Source organism: Panthera tigris, chromosome B1 (assembly GCF_018350195.1).
Source record: "Panthera tigris isolate Pti1 chromosome B1, P.tigris_Pti1_mat1.1, whole genome shotgun sequence".
Classification (NCBI taxonomy): domain Eukaryota; kingdom Metazoa; phylum Chordata; class Mammalia; order Carnivora; family Felidae; genus Panthera; species Panthera tigris.
Window position 1 is genome coordinate 138984228 of NC_056663.1, and position 18724 is coordinate 139002951.

Consider the following 18724-nt stretch of genomic DNA (forward strand, 5'->3'; position numbering starts at 1 on the left):
AGATCCAAGTTTCGTACTGATATGATTTTCCTTCTACCTAAAAAACTTTGACATTTTCTGTAGTGTGGGTCTGCTAACAAATTATCTTGGCTATTGTTTGACTGAAAAAAATATATTTCACCTTCATTTTTGAAAGACATTTTTGCTGGATTAGTGTTCCAGGTTGACTTCTGACTTTTCAACACTTTAAAGATGTCATCCCATTGTCCCAAGCCTTGTATTACCTCTGAGAGGTATTTTATTTTACATAATGTATCCCTTCATTTTAAATTCCTTTAAGATCTCCTTACCACTGGTTTTCAACAATTAAGATAGTCCTTGGATTGGTTTCTCTGTGTTTATTCCACTTGGAACGCATCATCTTCCTTGGCTCTATGGATTTATACTTTTCACAAAATTTGGAAACTTTTTAGCCATTATTTTTTTCAAATATAGTTTATCCCCTACTTCCCTCTGATTCCTCTGGGATTCCACTTACATTTATTTGGAAGGGCAAAAAGATGATAATGTTTTATAAACTCTAATGGTTTTGACTATAACAGTTCATCTTAGTAAAAATACATGATTAGCCATGATAATCCAAGTATATAAATACAGCAATATTTTAAGTTTATTTATATTGAGAGAAATAAAGTATGAGTGGGGGAGGGGCAGGGAGAGAGAGAGGGAGACAGAGGGAGAGAGAGGGAGAGAGAGAGAAGCCCAAGCAGACTCTGTAGTGTCTGTGCAGAGCCCGCTGACTCGAACTTACCAACCATGAAGTCATAACCTGAGCTGAAGTCAGATGCTTAACCAACTGAGCCACCCAGGTGCCCCAAGGCAGTGATCCTTTATTAATTGTCAATGTTCTTTTCTCATGTGATCATAAGTCTTTACTTCTGGATATTAGCAGTTTGGAGAGAGCTAGCTATGAGGAGGCGTAGTGCAAAACAGAATCCAGAGATGGCTTGCCCTTACGGAGAAGGCTTCCTTACTATACATGAACTGCAAAACAACTTGTGGCAAAGCAGAGGGCAGCAATTAAGTCTGTGCAAGACTTAATTCTCACTGGATGACTATTCTCCTGGAACAAATTTTAGACATCTCTCAGCTGCTGGGAGGGACACCTGGTCCCGAGGACGTACAATGGAATGGTGCCTTCCAGCTGATGCTGTGGCCTTGGACCTTGGCAGAGTTGGACTGGGACGGCAGGGTTCCACCCCAGAAGCCCACAATACTGCTCAGGGCCCTATCTATTCCTAGAAGGCTACAGATGTGTGGCCTGGCATGCACAATTCACTACTGTAAGAGCCTTGGGGCTGTACTGTCCCCAGTCTTGGGCCAGAGCCCACTGCCACCCCCAGCCTGGCTGTCCCCCTGAGGCAAAGCACCTCTTATACTGTTCCTCTAGTGGGGTGAGAGGTAGATGAAGACTGGGATTTGGTGTTAGGTGGCAAGAGCCAGACTCTGAACAGGTGAGTCTGGAACAAGGGGAAGCCGGCGTCTGGGGTGCCGAGGTGTTTCTCATCCAAGAAAGGAAGGAAGGAAGGAGGACAGGAAGGAGGAAAAAGAAAGGAAAGAAAAGGTAGGGAAGAGAAGAGAAGGAGGAAGGGAGGGGAGGAGGAAGAAAGAAAAGGAAAGGAAGGGAAGGGAAGGGAAGGGAAGGGAGGGGAGGGAAGGAAAGGAGGGGAGAGAGGAAGGGGGGTAGGCAGTGAGGGAGGGAGGAAGGGAGGGAGGGTGGCTTGGTTTATGGCCACCCTTGACATTGTCCCCAGAGTACTGAGGCTCCCTTCACTTTTGTGTCTTTTGTTATTATGTTAGTTACTGCTGGAGAAAAGAGTTATTATTGTAGTTCAATCTTAGATTTCTTCACTAAACTCACTGACTTGTTCTAATAGGGTTCCAGTTAATTTTCTTGTATTTTTTGTATCATGGCAGATAATCATACTACCTTTATAATAATAATATTCTGACTCCTTCTTCCAAGTATTTATGATACTTTCCTTTCATTGTAGCATTGCCGCAGCCAGATTACCAATAAAAAGCTAAGAGTACTCGCAACCATTTTTATCATGTTTCTATTCCCATGCTAAACTTTGAAATGTTTAACCACTGTATATGAGGTTTACAAGTGTTTGCTGTATACTCTTCATCAAGTTATGATATGAGGAAGTTTGAAATTTTATCCTATGCTTTTTATGCATCTATAGAAGTTATATTTTTTTCTTTTTAAATTTAATATCATGAGTTCATCCTTGCACTCCTATGATAAATCACACTAATCTTACTCTGATCTATTATTTCTTAATATATTCCTGGATTCGTTTTACATTGCTTTTCATTCAGTTCATAAGGGAAATTAGTCTTTAGCTTTCTACTTTGTGCTATCCTTTCTGAATTGATGTCAGTATAATGCAAGTTCTAAACAATTATTTAAGAAAAGTACATCCTTGGGACACTTGGGTGGCTTAGTCAATTAAGCGTCCATCTCTTGGTTTCAGCTCAGGTCATGATCTCATGGTTCTTGGGATTGAGCTCTGCGTTAGGCTCTGCCATCAGAGCCCGGAGCCTCCTTGGGATTCTCTCTCTCCCTCTCTTTCTCTGCCCCTCCTCCACTCACGCATGCTCATGCTTTCTTGATAGACAAATTAAAAAAAAAAAAAAGAAAATTATATCCCTCACTTTTTTAGTGTTAATTATACAAGTCAGATACAAATACATTCTCCCTGTGAAAAGTTAAAAATGGCAGATGCAGTGAATTTGTATTCCGTCAACTTGGCTAAGCATAAACTCAGTTTCCCATAATTTCCTCTCCTTTGGTATGTACAGGTTAGTTTGGGCCATAAGAGACGTCTGCAATAGATTTGGAAGGCACAAGAAGCAACCATGTTGTTCTAGTTCCTACAAGATCTTCTTCAGCTTCTCCAACTCCTGGGCCATGTTTAGCTCCATAACTGAAGATGCCAGCTTCTCCTGTAGGTCACCCCCACACCACAACTGACGGCCTGCTACAAGTTCTAGTTCATCCTTGCAGGTCTCTCAGTTTGCCCCTGTTCCCCCTCCCCGTTTCTCATGTGCCTTTCCTTCCGGGCTGTGTGTCCTAGTGATTTCAGGCTTCAGCACCAGACACCAAAGAAACAGCCCTTCACTCACTGTTTGAACAGTTCTCTTAACTGTGTAAGGTCAAATCTCGGCACAAAATCATATACGTGGAACACACACACCTATACATATATGTATTGTGTAAGTGTGCGTGCATGCATGCCTGTGCGTGTGTTCTGCTTCTCTGACTGCCTAAACCACAATCAGCTACTGGCAATGATTCCAGAGGAAGAAGAATTGAAGGATGGGCTTTCTGATTAGTTCTGGGTGACCCGGCACGGGAGCTCTGATCTCATTAAAGGCCCTGTTCCCAGTGTGAAGGAGTCCAATGCAGTCCCTGGGATGCAGAGGCAAAAAGATACCTGCCATGAAGACGAGGCTCTGGGTAATCAAGTGTTTGCTGCCATCTCTGCTGCCAGAGGACGTTTTACTGGCAATAAGAAACATGACGGGGTGGGTTGCCTCTCAGTTTGCTGAGGGCATTGGGGAAAAATGAGCTCAGGACTTGGGATTAGCCAGACACTTGGTAGCAAGTCAGTTAAGGGGGAAACATTTGGTATAGTTTCATGATTTAAAAAAAAAAATTCCCATAAGTGACAGTCTGATATATATATATATATGCAACTTTTCATATAATTATTACGTTTAGTATCTATGTAAGAATTCTCTCTGTTAAATTTGGTCATTGCTCCGTAAGATTTTATCTATTTCTTATTGATTCACGGGGCTTTACTCTAGATAGTAGGTCCTGGTTGATTATACATTTTGCAAATATTTACTTGCAAGTAATTGCTTGCCTTTTGACTTATTTATGACATATTTTGTCATGGAGTTTTAAATTTTTGGCAAGGAAATCATATAACAAACCTTAATAAAATATAGAGAGAATAATTCCATCAATGTATTTACTAGGGAAAAAACAAGTTTGAAAATGAACAGCTAACCATTCTACTTCAAGAAAGCAGAGAAAGAATAGCAAAGGCACCTAAATAATATAGAAGAATTAACAAAAACGACAGGAAAAATAAAACAGAAATTAAAATATATAAATCCAGTAAGCTTTGATTGCTTAATGAAAGTCAAGAGCCTATCCTTTTAAAAGACTAATAAAATAGGTAATATTTGGCAAGATTGATGGTAGAAATAAAGAACAGGCAAACAATTTTAGAAATCAGAAAAGATGGGGCACCAAGGTGGCTCAGTCGGTTGAGTGTCTGACTTCAGCTCAGGTCATGATCTCACAGCTCATGAGTTCGAGCCCCGCATAGGGCTCTGTGCTGACAGCTTGGAGCCTGTAGCCTTCTTCGGATTCTATGTCTCACCCTCTCTCTGCCCCTCCTCCGCTCATGCTCTGTCTCTGTCTCTGTCTCTCTCTCTCTGTCAAAAATAAATAAACATTCAAAAAGAATTTTAAGAAAATCAGAAAAGAACCATAATACAGACAAAAGAAAACTATACAAATTTATAGCAATAAATTTGAAAAATTATTTGAAAATATATGAAGTATTTGCTCAAGTTACAAATTCAGAAAAGACCAGCAGGTGGTTTTAGAAGTCCCTCATTTCCGCCCCAAAAAGTCTTTCTTTTGCACTTCCATTTGAATGCTAAATAACTTAGTTTATTTAGTCAGTCCAGGCAGGAAACAGAGGACACATTTAAATGTAGTAATTGAAGGAAATTGAGTGGCTGAGTTAATTAACAAAGGTATAGACAGGGTTAAGAGAAATCCTAGAGAGATAATGAAGCACCCTGCAGCTAGCAACAGCAATAAGCTATTAACGGCCACTAACTAGTCCAATAAGGTAAGAGGAGGGAACAGTTAATAGAGCCCAGGGAAACAGCCGTAGGGGTAGGGCCTGACACTAAATTGTGGCTTTTTGTAAGAAAATATCCACTCCTAACCTACAGCACAGTATGGAAGGAGTCTGGGGGTGGGGGTGGGGGGGATGCCTAACGTCTCTCTTCTGCTGGCTTCTAATTTCTTGCTGGTGCCTCTTATTGGCTAAACCCAATTGGCCAAAGGGAAAGGGGGCCCAGTTGAAACAGGCAACAGAAATCAATCTCTTTGGGGCACAGAACAAGGTAGGGCATGACAGCATGTCGATCTCAAGGGCCAAACAGAAAATAGCTAACACAGCCAGGGAAAGAATTCTAGGTCCAAAATAAAATATTCTAGAAGTTTAAAGATATTACTCCCTTTTCCTTTTAGGAATTGCCACTGGGAATGCAAAGTCTAAGATCAAGCTGATTTATAGGTACTCTGTAGACACTCTGAATTATTTTTTCAATTTGTATAAAATATACAAAATACAAAATTAACCATTCTAAGTATATAGTCCAGTGGCATTAAGTACATTCATACTGTTGTGCCATCATCATCCCCATCATCACCAGAACTCTTTCATCTTACAAAACTGAAACTCTGTACCAGTTAAACAATAACTCCCATTCTCCCTTTCCTGCAGACCTGGCAATGACCTTTCTACTTTCTGTCTCTGTGAATCTGACTACCCTAGGTACCCCATAAAAGTGCAATGACACAGTATTTGTCTTCTTGTGGCTAGATTATTTCACTCAGGATAATGTCCTCAAGGTTCAACTATGTTGTAGCATGTGTCAGAATTTCCTTCCTTTTAAAGGTTGAATAATATTTCATTGTAGATGTAGCACATTTTGTTTAGGTATTGATCCATCAATAGATACTTGAGTTGCTTCCACCTTCTGGTTATTGTGAATAATGCTGCCATAAACATAGGTATACAGGGGCGCCTGGGTGGCTCAGTCAGTTGGGCGTCCGACTTCGGCTCAGGTCATGATCTCACGGTCTGGGGGTTCGAGTCCCGTGTTGGGCTCTGTGCTGATAGCTCGGAGCTTGGAGCCTGCTTCGGATTCTGTGTTCCCTCTTTCTGCCCCTCCCCTGCTCACGCCTCTGTCTCTCTCTCAAAAGTAAATAAACATTTAAAAAAACAAACAAACAAAAAAAAATAGGTATACAAATATCTGTTCTAGTCTCTGCTCTCAATTCTTTTGGCTGTATACCCACAAGTGAACTTGCTAGATCATATAGTAATTCTAACTTCAATTTTTTGAGGAGCTGCCATACTGTCTCTACAATAAGTGCACCATTTTACACTGCCACCAGTGGTGCAGAGTTCCAGTTTCTCCATGTCCTTGCTAACACTTATTACTTTCTGGGTTTTTTATATATTTTAAGTCTTATTTATTTATTTTGAGAGGGGCGGGGGGGGGGGCGGGAGAGCACGAGCAGGGGGAGGGACAGAGAGAGAGGGACAGAGAAAATCCCAAGCAGGCTCTGCACTGTCAGTGCGGAGCCCGATGCAGGGCTCAAACTCACAAACTGCGAGATCATGACCTGAGCGGAAATCAGGAGTCGGACGCTTAACCGACTGAGCCACCCAGATGCCCTATTTTCTGGGTTTTTTAAATGGCTATCCTGAAAGAGGTGAAATGGTATATCATTGTGGGGTGAGTTCTTTGAGTAGAGTTGACAATGTTACATTAGTCTCAGGTGTACAACTTAGTGATTTTACAAGTTTATACATTATGCTATGTTCACCACAAGTGTGTCCCATTGCATCTATCCCATTATACCATGATAATATCATTGATTAGATTCCTTATGTTGTGCCTTGTATTCTCACATGACTTACTCCATGACTGGAAGCCTGTATCTCCCACTCTCTTTCACCCATTCTACTCACCCCCCATCCCCCTTCCCTCTGGCAACCATCAGTTTATTCTCTGTATTTATCTGATTCTGCTTTTTGTTCACTTTTTTAAAAAATTCTACTTATGAGTGGAATCATGTTATTTGTCTTTCTCAGTATGACTTTTTTCACTTAGCATAATACCCTCTAGGTCCATCCATGTTGTTACAAATGGCACAATCTCATCCGTTTTCATGGCTGTGTAATACTCCTGTGTGTGTACGCCACATTTTCTAGATATTAACCCCTTATTAGATATATAATCTGCAAATATTTCCTCCCATTCTATGGGTTGCCTTTTCACTCTATTTATAGTGTACTTTGGTGCACAAAAGTTTTTAATTTTGATGTCATACAAGCCAATTTGAATTATTTTTGAATTACCATTTTATTCTCAGAATTATAAAATTCTACCACTATCTAGGGATGAATCTTTTTCATTTATCCTGCTTAACAGCTAATGTTGTGCTTATCTGCAACAGAGAAAAATTTTTTCATTATTCAATTGATTATCACCTTCATTTTCTGTATAATTTCTTTCTGGTAAGTTTATTAGATATTGAGCATCATGAAACTATTCTTTCATATTTTCTTTCATAGAATTCTTTCTTATTTTCCACTTTTTTTTTTTACTATATTCTGGGTAACTATATCACCTTTAACTTCCAGAAAATTAATTTGTCCTTTAAAAAGTGTTCATTCTATTAGTTAGCCCTTTCAAAAATGCTATCAATTATATTTTTAAATTCTAAGAATTCTTTCTTGCTCTCTGCTCCCTTTTCATAGCAGTCTATTAATTTGCTTATAGATGTGATAGATATTAAAATGCCTCTGAGACAGAAAATTAGAATTTATTTAAAGTTGTCTCTGGGTTTTAAATGTTTTGTTTGACATTAGTTACCCTCCTTACTCACCTTGGGCTATCTCTTTCGTGCTATTAGGTTTGCTCAAACATCTGTAGACACACATGAACAGAGGACTAGATTAACTGATATGGACATGAGTGTGGATTCCCTCTAGTTGTACAGACCTAGTTCCCTAATTGGACTCACCTCGGAATAGGTGAGTTGTGGCAGTTATGTGTAAAAGAGACTCCACTTGAAGATATGTGGGCATGAAGAAGGAAGCAAAGTTGGGTTATATCCCACTCTCTCCAACCTAACTGCTGAAATAAGAAGGGCTTGGCAAGGGGCACCTGGGTGGCTCAGTCAATTAGGCATCCTACTCTTGATTTTGGCTCAAGTCCTGATCTCAAGGTTTGCAAGATTGGTTTGCGAGATCGAACACCGCATTGGGCTCTGCACTGACAGTGAGGAGCCAGCTTGAGATTCTCTCTCCCCCACCTCTCTCTCTCTCTCTCTCTCTCTCTCTCTCTCTGTCCCTCCCCCCCCAAAATAAATCAATAAATAAACCTAAAAAAAGAAGGTCTTGACAACAGATTCTATTTTTCTCTTCAGCACCTAGTCTGAACTTCTAGCACTATTTAGTTACTCCGAGCTCAGTTCTGATTATCTCTCAGGCCCCTTTACTCCCTCCAGGTCCCCTTATTAGACATGTATTTCACTTTCTTTGGAGAACAGTTCTCTCATTTATTCTTGGGTTAAATACTGCCAAGCGTATATGCTTGGCGTATAGCGTGTACCTCTGCCTTAGCTATGTAGAATTAACGTTCATATCTAGCACATGAATGCATTTCAAAGAATAAGCACTTTTCAAACCTTGCAATCAATATTTAAGTAAGCATGTAAGAAAAATCTTGCTAACATGATCTCTGGAGCCCAAAAATCCACCACAATGCAGAATTATGCTGTTGCAGACACGGGGTTTGGGGAGTTGGCTACTAGATGCAAACCCTTCAGAGATTCGGCTGTGGTTTGGCACCACCCAGTGGCGCTTGTTCTGCCTGGCCTAAATAGGAAGGAGGCATTCTGGGGCTGTATCTTGGCTCCCCGCCAGCAGAGTCTCCAGGGCAGTGCGCCTTTAGTCGGCCTGGTCTGGCAAGATCCCAGGGCTATAGGGATCCACCTTTCACCTCCTGCCTCTCAGGACCTCTCAGCCTGTTATTTTCCAGCCCATCCTGGTTCGCCTCCCAGAAGACAAGAACTCTCTGCCGCCCCCACTCCATTATCTCCCCCACCCCATCAAACACACACCTTTAAAGAGGGGGGAGGAAGATGGTTGCTGAGTGGAAGACAGTGGCCAACCCCATGACGTCTAACTTTGCAGTATAGCAGGATCTTTTTTTTTTACTCTCAATGTTAGTTGTGATTCGCAGCTCGATAAACATAAATCAGGAATATGCCTACATATTCCTGTAGTGCCTACCCATAATTGAGGGTACGAGAGTGGGGTGGAGGTTTATGGGCCCAGATGCCCTATATGACACCAGATACACCAGGTTGGTGTCGCCACTTGCCCTGGAAGGCTACTCTCTTCTGTTCTTTAATACAAAGTGGCAAAGCAAAGAGAAACAGCGTGCCAGACCTGCATTACAGCCCAGCGCAAGGGTCTCCGCAGGTCTCCGCATCCAGCCACCTCCTCGCAGGCAATGACTTTGGAAAGAATGGGCCGAGAGGCCTCATGTGAGAGGGAAAGGCAGATTTTGAAGACTCCCTGCGGGCGTGCGGGCGCACCCGCATGTTTCCACACGGGCCGCCACCTCCAGGGACCCGAATTCTGGCCGGACTGAGGCCGTACGGGGCGGGTTCAGGACCCGGTGATTCAGCTCCCCGCCCCTCTGGCGCCGCCGTCGGGATACTGCGGCGCCTGACGTCGCCGGAGTCCACCGCCAGGGGGCGACCACTCCATGAATGGGGGATCGGGAAGGACTAAGAGGAAAACGGGGTCCACTCTGCGGTGCCGCAGTTCTTACCTCCAGGTAGTACAGGTCCACGGAAGTGATCTGCGAGTCGAGGAAATCTTCATAGGTGTTGAACTGAGTGACTACGTTGTCCACGGCCGTCAGCCTCTCTTCCTGGTCCATCTTGTTGCCTTAGCCGAAGCGTCCCTAGCGACAGAGGCGCCAGCGTCAGGTCAGGAAGTTCCACCCCCTTCGTGTCTTCTTTCCGATCAGTTGGGAACCGGTGCGGAGCCTCGGAAGTTAACCCCACCCCCACCCCCACCCCCCGTGTTCGTTACTGAGTTTCGTGTTTCCCCGTAACTCCTAGGAACGCGGTCTCGAATTACCCGCTTCAAATTCAAGCCTGACACCCGTCAGCTGATTCAAACCTTGGTGAAACGTGGAGCCACGTGAGAGATGCAAATTGCAATCCAAAATTAAATATTATGAGACTGCCAGGATGTGTCGACAAAATATTCTAGATCAGCACTCTTAATCTCATTCTAACGCAATGTTATGCGGGACAAAAATACCGAGGTTAGCACTCAAGAAAGTGAAGGTCTATTTTTGCAAGAAGCGTATCTCAAAACTGAAGTCTTTGGAAATGATCTTGTATCAAAAAACAATAATAAAATATTTAATGATTTGTTATATTATTTTTAAAAATAAAACTTAAAGGCAAATTATTGCTAATGTTTGGATATGAGGAAGAATTTATGAATTTCCCAAATGAAAGAAATTCAGTGAGAATATCTTTGAAAACCTCTTTTGGCCCCAATTGCTTGTTTTTTAAACTTGTTTTCTTTTTTTTTTTTTTAACTTTCAATAAGCACACAATGAAAGACCTTGCCTTTGTCGAAGCTGCCTTTTTTAAAGGGTAAGTAAGATATCTGTGGAAAATTAGAAAGTAAATGTTCTTACTAAAGACATTCCCCTTAGAACAAAGTTGCATTTTTTAAAATGGATTTAAAGTAATCTAAAGTGGCAGCTGGTGAAACTTCAGCATTCTTATTTGGATTTTAGTATTTTACAAATCATATTTGCAAATTAACACACAGTACAATACTGAGCCTCTGGTAGTTGCTCTTTAAGTACTTACAGAATTGATTCTGAAGATTTTCAGGTGTGCTAAAAAGGTTTCTTTTAATGAAGATATCTGGTAAGATACTTGGCAGTCAGCTTTCCCAATTTAAAAAGGTCATCTCAAAAATCACGGTGTCACAAATGTACAAATTTTAAGTGATGTGGGCACAATAATCTCTAAGATATTACTTATTTTTTTTTAAGTTTACTTATTTATTTTAGAGAGGGAGAGAGCAGAGGTGTGTGGGGAAGAGGGACAGAGAGAGAGTACCAAGCAGCCTCTGCGCTCAGCACGGAGCCCAATGAGGCTCAATCCCACGACCATGAGTTCATAATCTGAGCTGAAATCAAGAGTTAGACACTTAAGGGACTGGGCCACCCATGCACGCAGAATCACTGACTTGTTTTTTAATTAATGAATTATCTCTTGAAATATTTTAAAAGGCATTTTGGACATTTTTTAAATGCAATTTAATCATTGCATTCAGGAGACCAGAAAGGATAGAGAAACCCTGAGCACTCAAAATACAACAAAAAAGAGGGATGCCTGGTACAATGTGCCTACTGTACTGAGTAGAGCATGCAACTCCTGATTTCAGGGTCATGAGTTGAAGCCCCATGTAGGGCATGGAGCCTCTTAAAAAAAGAGAGAGAGAGACAAAAGTACAACAAAAACAACAATAATAACAACATTTATTGAACACTCCCTGCACATCAAGCACTGTGGTAAGTGCCAACAATGAGTTACATCCTTAACTACTATTTGTGCTACAATTAACAAGCACCAACTTAACATCATCTAATATCTGAAAAGATATGAAAATTCAAATAGCCCAAGAATGAAAAGAAATCATTCTTGCCACTTAAGACATTCTAATAAGGGGCATAACTTTCAATATTCTCTATCGTCTAGAGAAATTCTATAAGTCACTCCTGAAAGAAGCATTATTTAGTGTGAATTGAGCACAAGCAAAGGCCTGGAAAAGTTTCAGCCACTTACTGTATACAGAAAATACAAGTATTTGCTTTCTTGTAATATTACTAAGACCTTACGATGTGCCAGTTCTGTTCTAAATACTTCCTACGCATCAACTTGTTTAATCATGACACCAAGTCCACTAGAAAAAATAGTGTTAGCATGATTCACAACATAGAGTGAATCTAAATGAATTGGTTTGAAATCTTAAAGATAAAAATAGCAACACAACTTATGAATCCTGATTTCCCACAAAGGGAAGTTAAGGTAAGTAGAGGTTTGAAGAGCCACATGGAATTCATTATGAAAGTTGTTTTTTTGTTGTTTTTTAGAAAAAAATATATATGTTTTTTAGAAAAAAAATATGTATATATTTATATATATCCAATTGAGAAAGGCAACATGAACTTAGCACAAATAACAGGAGCAAAAGGGATGCATATTCTAAGATGTGGAGGAAAGAAAGATCAGGTTCTGTGTAGGAGAAAGCTGCACATTGTTTTGATGTTATGAGGGGGCCCCTAAGAAGTGTAGAGGAAAAGAAGGTTCCCGGAGGAAGAAACTTGGTCGGAAGGCTTTGAGTGCTAGGTTGAAGTGTTTGCAGAAGGTAGTAATCATGTCCTTGAAAAAGGCTAGGCTACAATAACAATGGCTTTGAGTGATGATCATGCACTACTGAAAAAATTCTGTCTTCCTGTCAAAGTGTCTGGGTGCCCCTATTTATATTGATTATATTTGCTTTAAGGTCCTCCTCCATCAAGATTTCATCACTTTCAAGAAGCAGTAAAGCATCTAGAAAATCTCAGGTTCGTTAAACTATAGCACTTTGATTACAAAGGCCTGTATTTTAGTAAAGTGTGCGGTCTTTGTTTGAATATTATACTATTATGATCCATTGGGACTGTGCATTTTCAGTGGAAACCTCATTAAATTTACTGTTTGGTAAACAAGTCTTTGATGAGGTAAGCTCTAAAGCACCCAAATTTAAACAATTATGCAAATACTTTCAGTCAATGAGTCTAGCTGTGTCTCCTAACTCAAAACATTTAGGGTGATTTTCAACCAATAGGTTTCTCTATGAATATTTAAAGAGAAAAAGAAAGTTTAGAAGTTTAGCCTTGTTCCTTACAGAAAGGCTTGAATTATTGTAGGTTTAATTCAATTGTCTTTTGTTTAACTTTCAATTTAAGTTCAAAACTACTTTTTGACAAGTGCCTGAGAAAAAGATAGTAAGAGAGAAATTAATGAGCTTCAGCAAGTCCCTATTTCCAACTGCAAAGTCTTTGTTATGATTGGGAAATACTTTATTTTGGAAAACAATGCATTCCTACTTAAAGTCTGGGATTTTTAAAGATCGAAACCTGGAATTTAGCCACAAATCCCAGCAATTTCATTCCTTGCAAAAGGACCAGCAAGGAAAAAATTTTTTAAAAATTAAAAAATTAAAATTAAAAAAAAAGAACCAGCAAGGATTATGTACATTCACAGTAAAACTCCAAAATGTAAATGAGAATAAATATGTGCTATGTGAGAATAACAGGATATATGCCATATTTAGGTTGGTGTTGAGTAGGAAAAAAAAAAGCACAAGGGTAAAACAAAGGTCAGGAATGTAGGAAAAATCTAAGTATAAGTGTGTCTTTAAAATAAACAGGCATTGGTACTGTACTTACCTGGTAGAACTCTGTAAAAGAATTTCAGGGGTGCCTGGGTGGCTCCGTCAGTTAAGCGGCTGACTTCAGCTCAGGTCATGATCTCACAGTTCAGGAGTTCAAGCCCCACATTGGGCTCTGTGCTGACAGCTCAGAGCCTGAAGCCTGCTTGGGATTCTGTTTTTCTCTGTCACTCCCCTGTTCATATTCTGTCTCTCTCTCTCTCTCTCTCTCAAAAATAAATAAACATTAAAAAAATAAATAAAAAGTAAAAGAATTTCAAATTAAACTCTACAGTTTTCTATTTCCAGCTGTTCAGCAATATACTATGGTGTCTGGGAAAATGAATAGAAAACATACTTTTGGTAGGTTGACAAGATCGGAAGCGGAATGCCTTGCTTATTATGTCGATGGGATGCTAAACACTCTGAGTAAGAACTTGAGGCTCTATTAAGATGGATTTAACACATTATCATCACTTAAGAAAGAAAAACATATGCTTGCTCTAATAAGATAAGAAATTTGTGTGTGTTGTTGCCCAATTGCTTATTAAGTTTCCATGGATTGCAAATGAGCACTATTGCTTAATCATGAACCAAGGAGAGCTCTTTTGTGCTTTGTAATAATGATGACATTGAATTTATTTAAGATGTTTCTTGTGATGAGATCACTGGACCTTCACACCATCTCAGTTATTCTAAAGTGCTGGAGTTCTGGTTCCACAGCTTCTCCGTCTGGAGAGACAATGTTTTCCTATGCCATAAGTCCCAAGTTTTCTCTTCTCTTGACTGTATCTAACAGTGTGTAAGGAAGGATCCAGAAGAGAGAAAGACAAGTCCCAGGAGCAGGGTTGACGGGTCTTAGCAGCTGATAAAAGTTGAAAATCACTACTGTGCTATGAGATAGATGAGAGATGTCATAGCTACAATCATCTCTTTGGAACAGAGGAAAACTGTTCCTCTCAATGGCTCTTAGAAGGGCCTCTCAATGGCTCTTAGAAGGTTTGTCTAACAGTTTCACTGAAAATTCCCTCAACTTGTTTGTCTACATGGGAATTAGGATCTAATCTATAACAAAACTTCCCTTGAGTGGCCAGTCTCAGAACACATCACGTGGAAATAGAGGGCCACCGCTGCCGATGCAAAGCTGCCTATTTCAAGTGGGGGTACTCAGCACTGACACCACAGTCTTAACTGTTTTGTACCTTCGATTCACTCTTATTTTCTACTGTGCCTTTCCCTATTTTCTCTTCTGTCTTTAATCCTGCATCCTCCTGTTTCAAAGCAGGTAATCTTGACTTCTATTCCACAAAGGAATCAAGTAAAAGCCATCAGATTAGATATCCTTCATTCAGATACACAAGCTTACTCACACCTCGGTTCTTCTTCCCTTTTGTTTCAAAGGAAGAGATTTACATCCTCTTAGGCCTCTCCTTCTGCCTTCCCAGGATTTCTTATTTTGATTATCACCTCTATCATTACTTTCTCTCTCTTCTCCTTCCTTTCACCTCTCTCAAAATCTCCCCCCTCTCCCCAGCCTCTTTTCCATTTTAAAACCAACCAAAGGAAATTAAAAACAAGCCTCTCAACTCCACCGCCCACTTCAGCTATGGACTCTCCCACCTTTCATAGCAAAGCTTCTTGAAAGAGTTAACTTCAATCACTCTCTCCCTTTTCTTACCTTCCACTTTCTGCCCAACACATTTCATCTAGTTTTACACACAGTTCCACTGAAATTTGTTACCAGTCAGTTATGACTTCCTTGCCCTTGAGGGTCAATGGACATATTTTTTTTTTTTTTTTCTGTCCTCATACTACTTTGATTCTCAGGTGCACTGGATCTTGTGAGCACTCCTTTTTCTTCAAAAGTTTCTTAACTTCCCTCGCATTACTTAGCCTTGAGACTAGTTGGTTGGTTTTCCGTCAGCTTTTTTTTGTTTGTTCATTTTTTAGGGTTTCTTTTTGTTGGCTCCCCTTCCCCTTAACTACTTTTTAAATTTTTTTTTAATGTTTTTTTTTTGTTTTTTTGTTTTTTTGTTTTTTTTTGAGACAGAGAGAGACAGAGCATGAACGGGGGAGGGGCAGAGAGAGAGGGAGACACAGAATCGGAAGCAGGCTCCAGGCTCTGAGCTGTCAGCACAGAGCCCGACGCGGGGCTCGAACTCACGGACCGTGAGATCATGACCTGAGCCGAAGTCGGACGCTTAACCGACTGAACCACCCAGGCGCCCCCCCCTTAACTACTTTTTAAAAATTTAGAATGTCTCAGGGTTCTCTACTAGGCCTTTTTCCTGCCTCTTTACCGTCTCACTTTGAGATCACACCCAGGTCCATAACTTTACTTCTGGCCTACATGCATATGGTTCCCAAATCTAGAACTAGCTGGGTTACCTTCTTGAGCTCCAATGAAACATCCAACTTCTTACCAGATACCACTGGATGTATAACGTGTATAAAATTGGCTTGTTTCTCTTCCCCTGCTCCTCATCTTGCTCCTACCCCAGGGTTCCCTCTGTCAACATACAGCCTCCCCTTCTTTTGGTGGTTCTTGGAAAAAATTGGGAAGACAGTCATGACCCTTGCCTCTCCTTCACCCCTGAAATATGCAACCTATTATTTTAGTCTCCCAAGTATATCTCTTGTAGGCTTCGATTTCTTCCCAGTCTCATTGCCATTGCTTCCTTGACTAAGCCAGAGACTGACACCAACACTCCCAAAATAGCCTCTTTCCTGGTTTCCTTATACCCCACTGGCTCCATTCTACTCGTCCCAGTGTAATCAGTGATTGTTTAAAAACACTGATGTTATTTCATCATGTTCCTCTGACAACTTCCATTGTCTTCCCATAGCCCTTAGAATAATATTTTTTTAAAACATAGCTTACGAGGCCCTCCACATTCTGACTCTCCTCTGACCCCTCCGTCTCACCCATGACATGTTCCAACTACACTGGACTGCCTTCAGTTTTTAAAGAAGCCACAATTTCTTTTGTCACTGGATCTTTTTTTTTTTTTTTTTTTTTTTAATTTTTTTTATTTTTTAATATATGAAATTTACTGTCAAATTTGTTTCCATACAACACCCAGTGCTCATCCCAAAAGGTGCCCTCCTCAATACCCATCACCCACCCTGCCCTCCCTCCCACCCCCCATCAACCCTCAGTTTGTTCTCAGTTTTTAACAGTCTCTAATGCTTTGGCTCTCTCCCACTCTAACCTCTTTTTTTTTTTTTTTTTCCTTCCCCTCCCCCATGGGTTTCTGTTATGTTTCTCAGGATCCACATAAGAGTGAAACCATATGGTATCTGTCTTTCTGTCACTGGATCTTTAAATATGCTGTTGCCTCTACCTAGAACATTCTTTCAAAGTACACATTCTTTTAACTAATTAGTTCCATTTTACAGATATTGGTATAGATAGAAGTATAGAGATGTAGTAATTGATCTTCTCTTATATATTCCCAGAGCAGTTTCTACTCCCCTCATTGTTATGAACATCTCAATTATAAGGTATTTGCAAAATGTCTATACTCCTTGTTAGAATCTATACACATGAGGGGCGCCTGGGTGGCTCGGTTGGTTGAGCATCCGACTTCAGCTCAGGTCATGATCTCACAGTCCGTGAGTTCGAGCCCCGCGTCAGGCTCTGTGCTGTCAGTTTGGAGCAAGAAACCTGCTTCGGATTCTGTGTCTCCCTCTCTCTCTGCCCCTCCCCCACTCATGCTCTGTCTCTATCAAAAAATGAATAAACGTTAAAAAAATAAAATATTTACAAAAAAGAATCTATACACATGAAGGCAAAGACTTTATCATCCCTGTTCACCTCCATTTTCTCAGCATCTGACATGGCACCTGAAATATACTGGGTCTTCAAAACATTTGCTGAATAGGGGCACCTGGGTGGCTTAGTTGGTTAAGCATCCGACTTTGGCTCAGGTCATGATCTCACAGTTTGTGAGTTCGAGCACCATGTTGGACTCTGTGCTGACAGCTCAGAGCCTGGAGCCTGCTTCAAATTCTGTGTCTCCCTATCTCTCTGCCCCTCCCCCACTAGCGCTCTGTCTCTCCTTCAAAAATAAATAAACATTAAAAAAATTTTTTTAAGTTGCATAAAAAACCATTTGCTGAATAAAAGTTTCCTGTATGTTTTACTCATTCACTTCTGGAAACTACCAAGTAAAAGGCAATACACTCAGTGTGAGAACTATAAACAACCTAAATGTTAGCACCCAAGTTTTAGAAAGGTGCTTTACATTACTAGCATAATAATAACGTAAGACAAATGATATTTTTGAAGCACTATGCAAATCCAGAGCAGCTAAAAGTCACTTCTAACTGGAAGATTCAACAAAAGTTTAAAGCATAACATGGCCTTTGTAGTAAATTTGAAGTATTTAGATAGGAATATGGGACTCTGAATAAATGTCCATGTGACATGGTCAGAAGCTGACCATGTTGAGATTTGTCAATTTAATAAACTCCAACTGTATTGTCCAAGTAAAGGAGAATCAAAAGAAATGTTTGGAAAGAAATGCTAATCAGAATTGTACTTTGGAAAGATTATCCTGACAGCAGCAAATGACTGGAAGGTTGGCAGAAAGACCTCTTAGATCTAGAAGAGAGGAAGGAAGGGAGTCAGAGTTGGAAAGTAAGTGTAGGAAAGACAGATTCAAGAAACCTTGGGGGAAGGAATTCTATAGAGCAGTAACTGAGTTCAAGTTTAATACCTACTTTTTACACCTGAGTAAGATTAAAAAAGATTTTCATTTTCAATCAAACTTACATCGGCTTAAAATAAGAAACACATCAATGTGGTTGGTTTTTAATGAAAACTTGCTGATACTTAATAAATTCAAATAATGAGGCACCGACTTGAAGATAAAAAATTCAGATGAAATTTCAGAAGAAAATAAAAAGTGACATCTTTAAAACCCCAGATACAAGGTGGAAACAGGCTGCCTCTCTGAGGAGTATATTTAGCCCCTCTAAAATACGCAGTGACCTCTATAGAATTCCTAAGAGGAGAGGCTGGATCTATTTTAAACCACTGTCTTCTTTCTAGCCTCTGAGTACAATGTCAGAGCTCATTAGATATTCAAGTATTTTTGCAGCCATGGTAATAACACAACCTGTTACAACTAAGCCAATATAAAAAGGGTCTGGAAGGAAGATCACTATACTTCACTAGCCTCTCTAGAAGAAGCATTAAAGGAAGAGATGCCAATTCCATTAAGAGCTAATTAACTCATTGTACTTGGCTTTGCTTCTCCAGGATCTCAAACATTCTCTGACTGCAGATAAATTAAGCACAATAATTGCAATAAAAGACATTTTGAGCCATCTCTCCCACTGACTCTTACTTATCAAAG

General features: G+C 40.3%; 1 protein-coding gene and 1 long non-coding RNA gene across 7 annotated transcripts in view; one reads left to right on the forward strand and one right to left on the reverse strand.

Annotated features, from left to right (window-relative positions):
* CFAP299 (cilia and flagella associated protein 299) overlaps positions 1-9903 on the reverse strand; it is a 597649-nt gene extending 587746 nt beyond the window's left edge. For all 4 annotated transcript variants that reach the window (XR_006216911.1, XM_042984311.1, XM_007074782.3 and 1 more), the window contains exon 1: positions 9682-9903. Coding sequence is in view for 3 of the 4 variants with exons in the window: in XM_042984311.1 (XP_042840245.1) it covers positions 9682-9792 (111 nt within the window). In the remaining variant the exon portion in view is untranslated. The remainder of the gene's footprint in view (positions 1-9681) is intronic.
* LOC122238002 overlaps positions 9445-18724 on the forward strand; it is a 32775-nt gene continuing 23495 nt past the window's right edge. For 2 of the 3 annotated variants that reach the window (XR_006216913.1, XR_006216915.1), the window contains exons 1-4: positions 9445-9841; positions 9977-10185; positions 10479-10525; positions 12453-12513. This is a non-coding gene — a long non-coding RNA (uncharacterized LOC122238002). The remainder of the gene's footprint in view (positions 9842-9976; positions 10186-10478; positions 10526-12452; positions 12514-18724) is intronic. The other variant, XR_006216914.1, reaches the window with a different exon arrangement.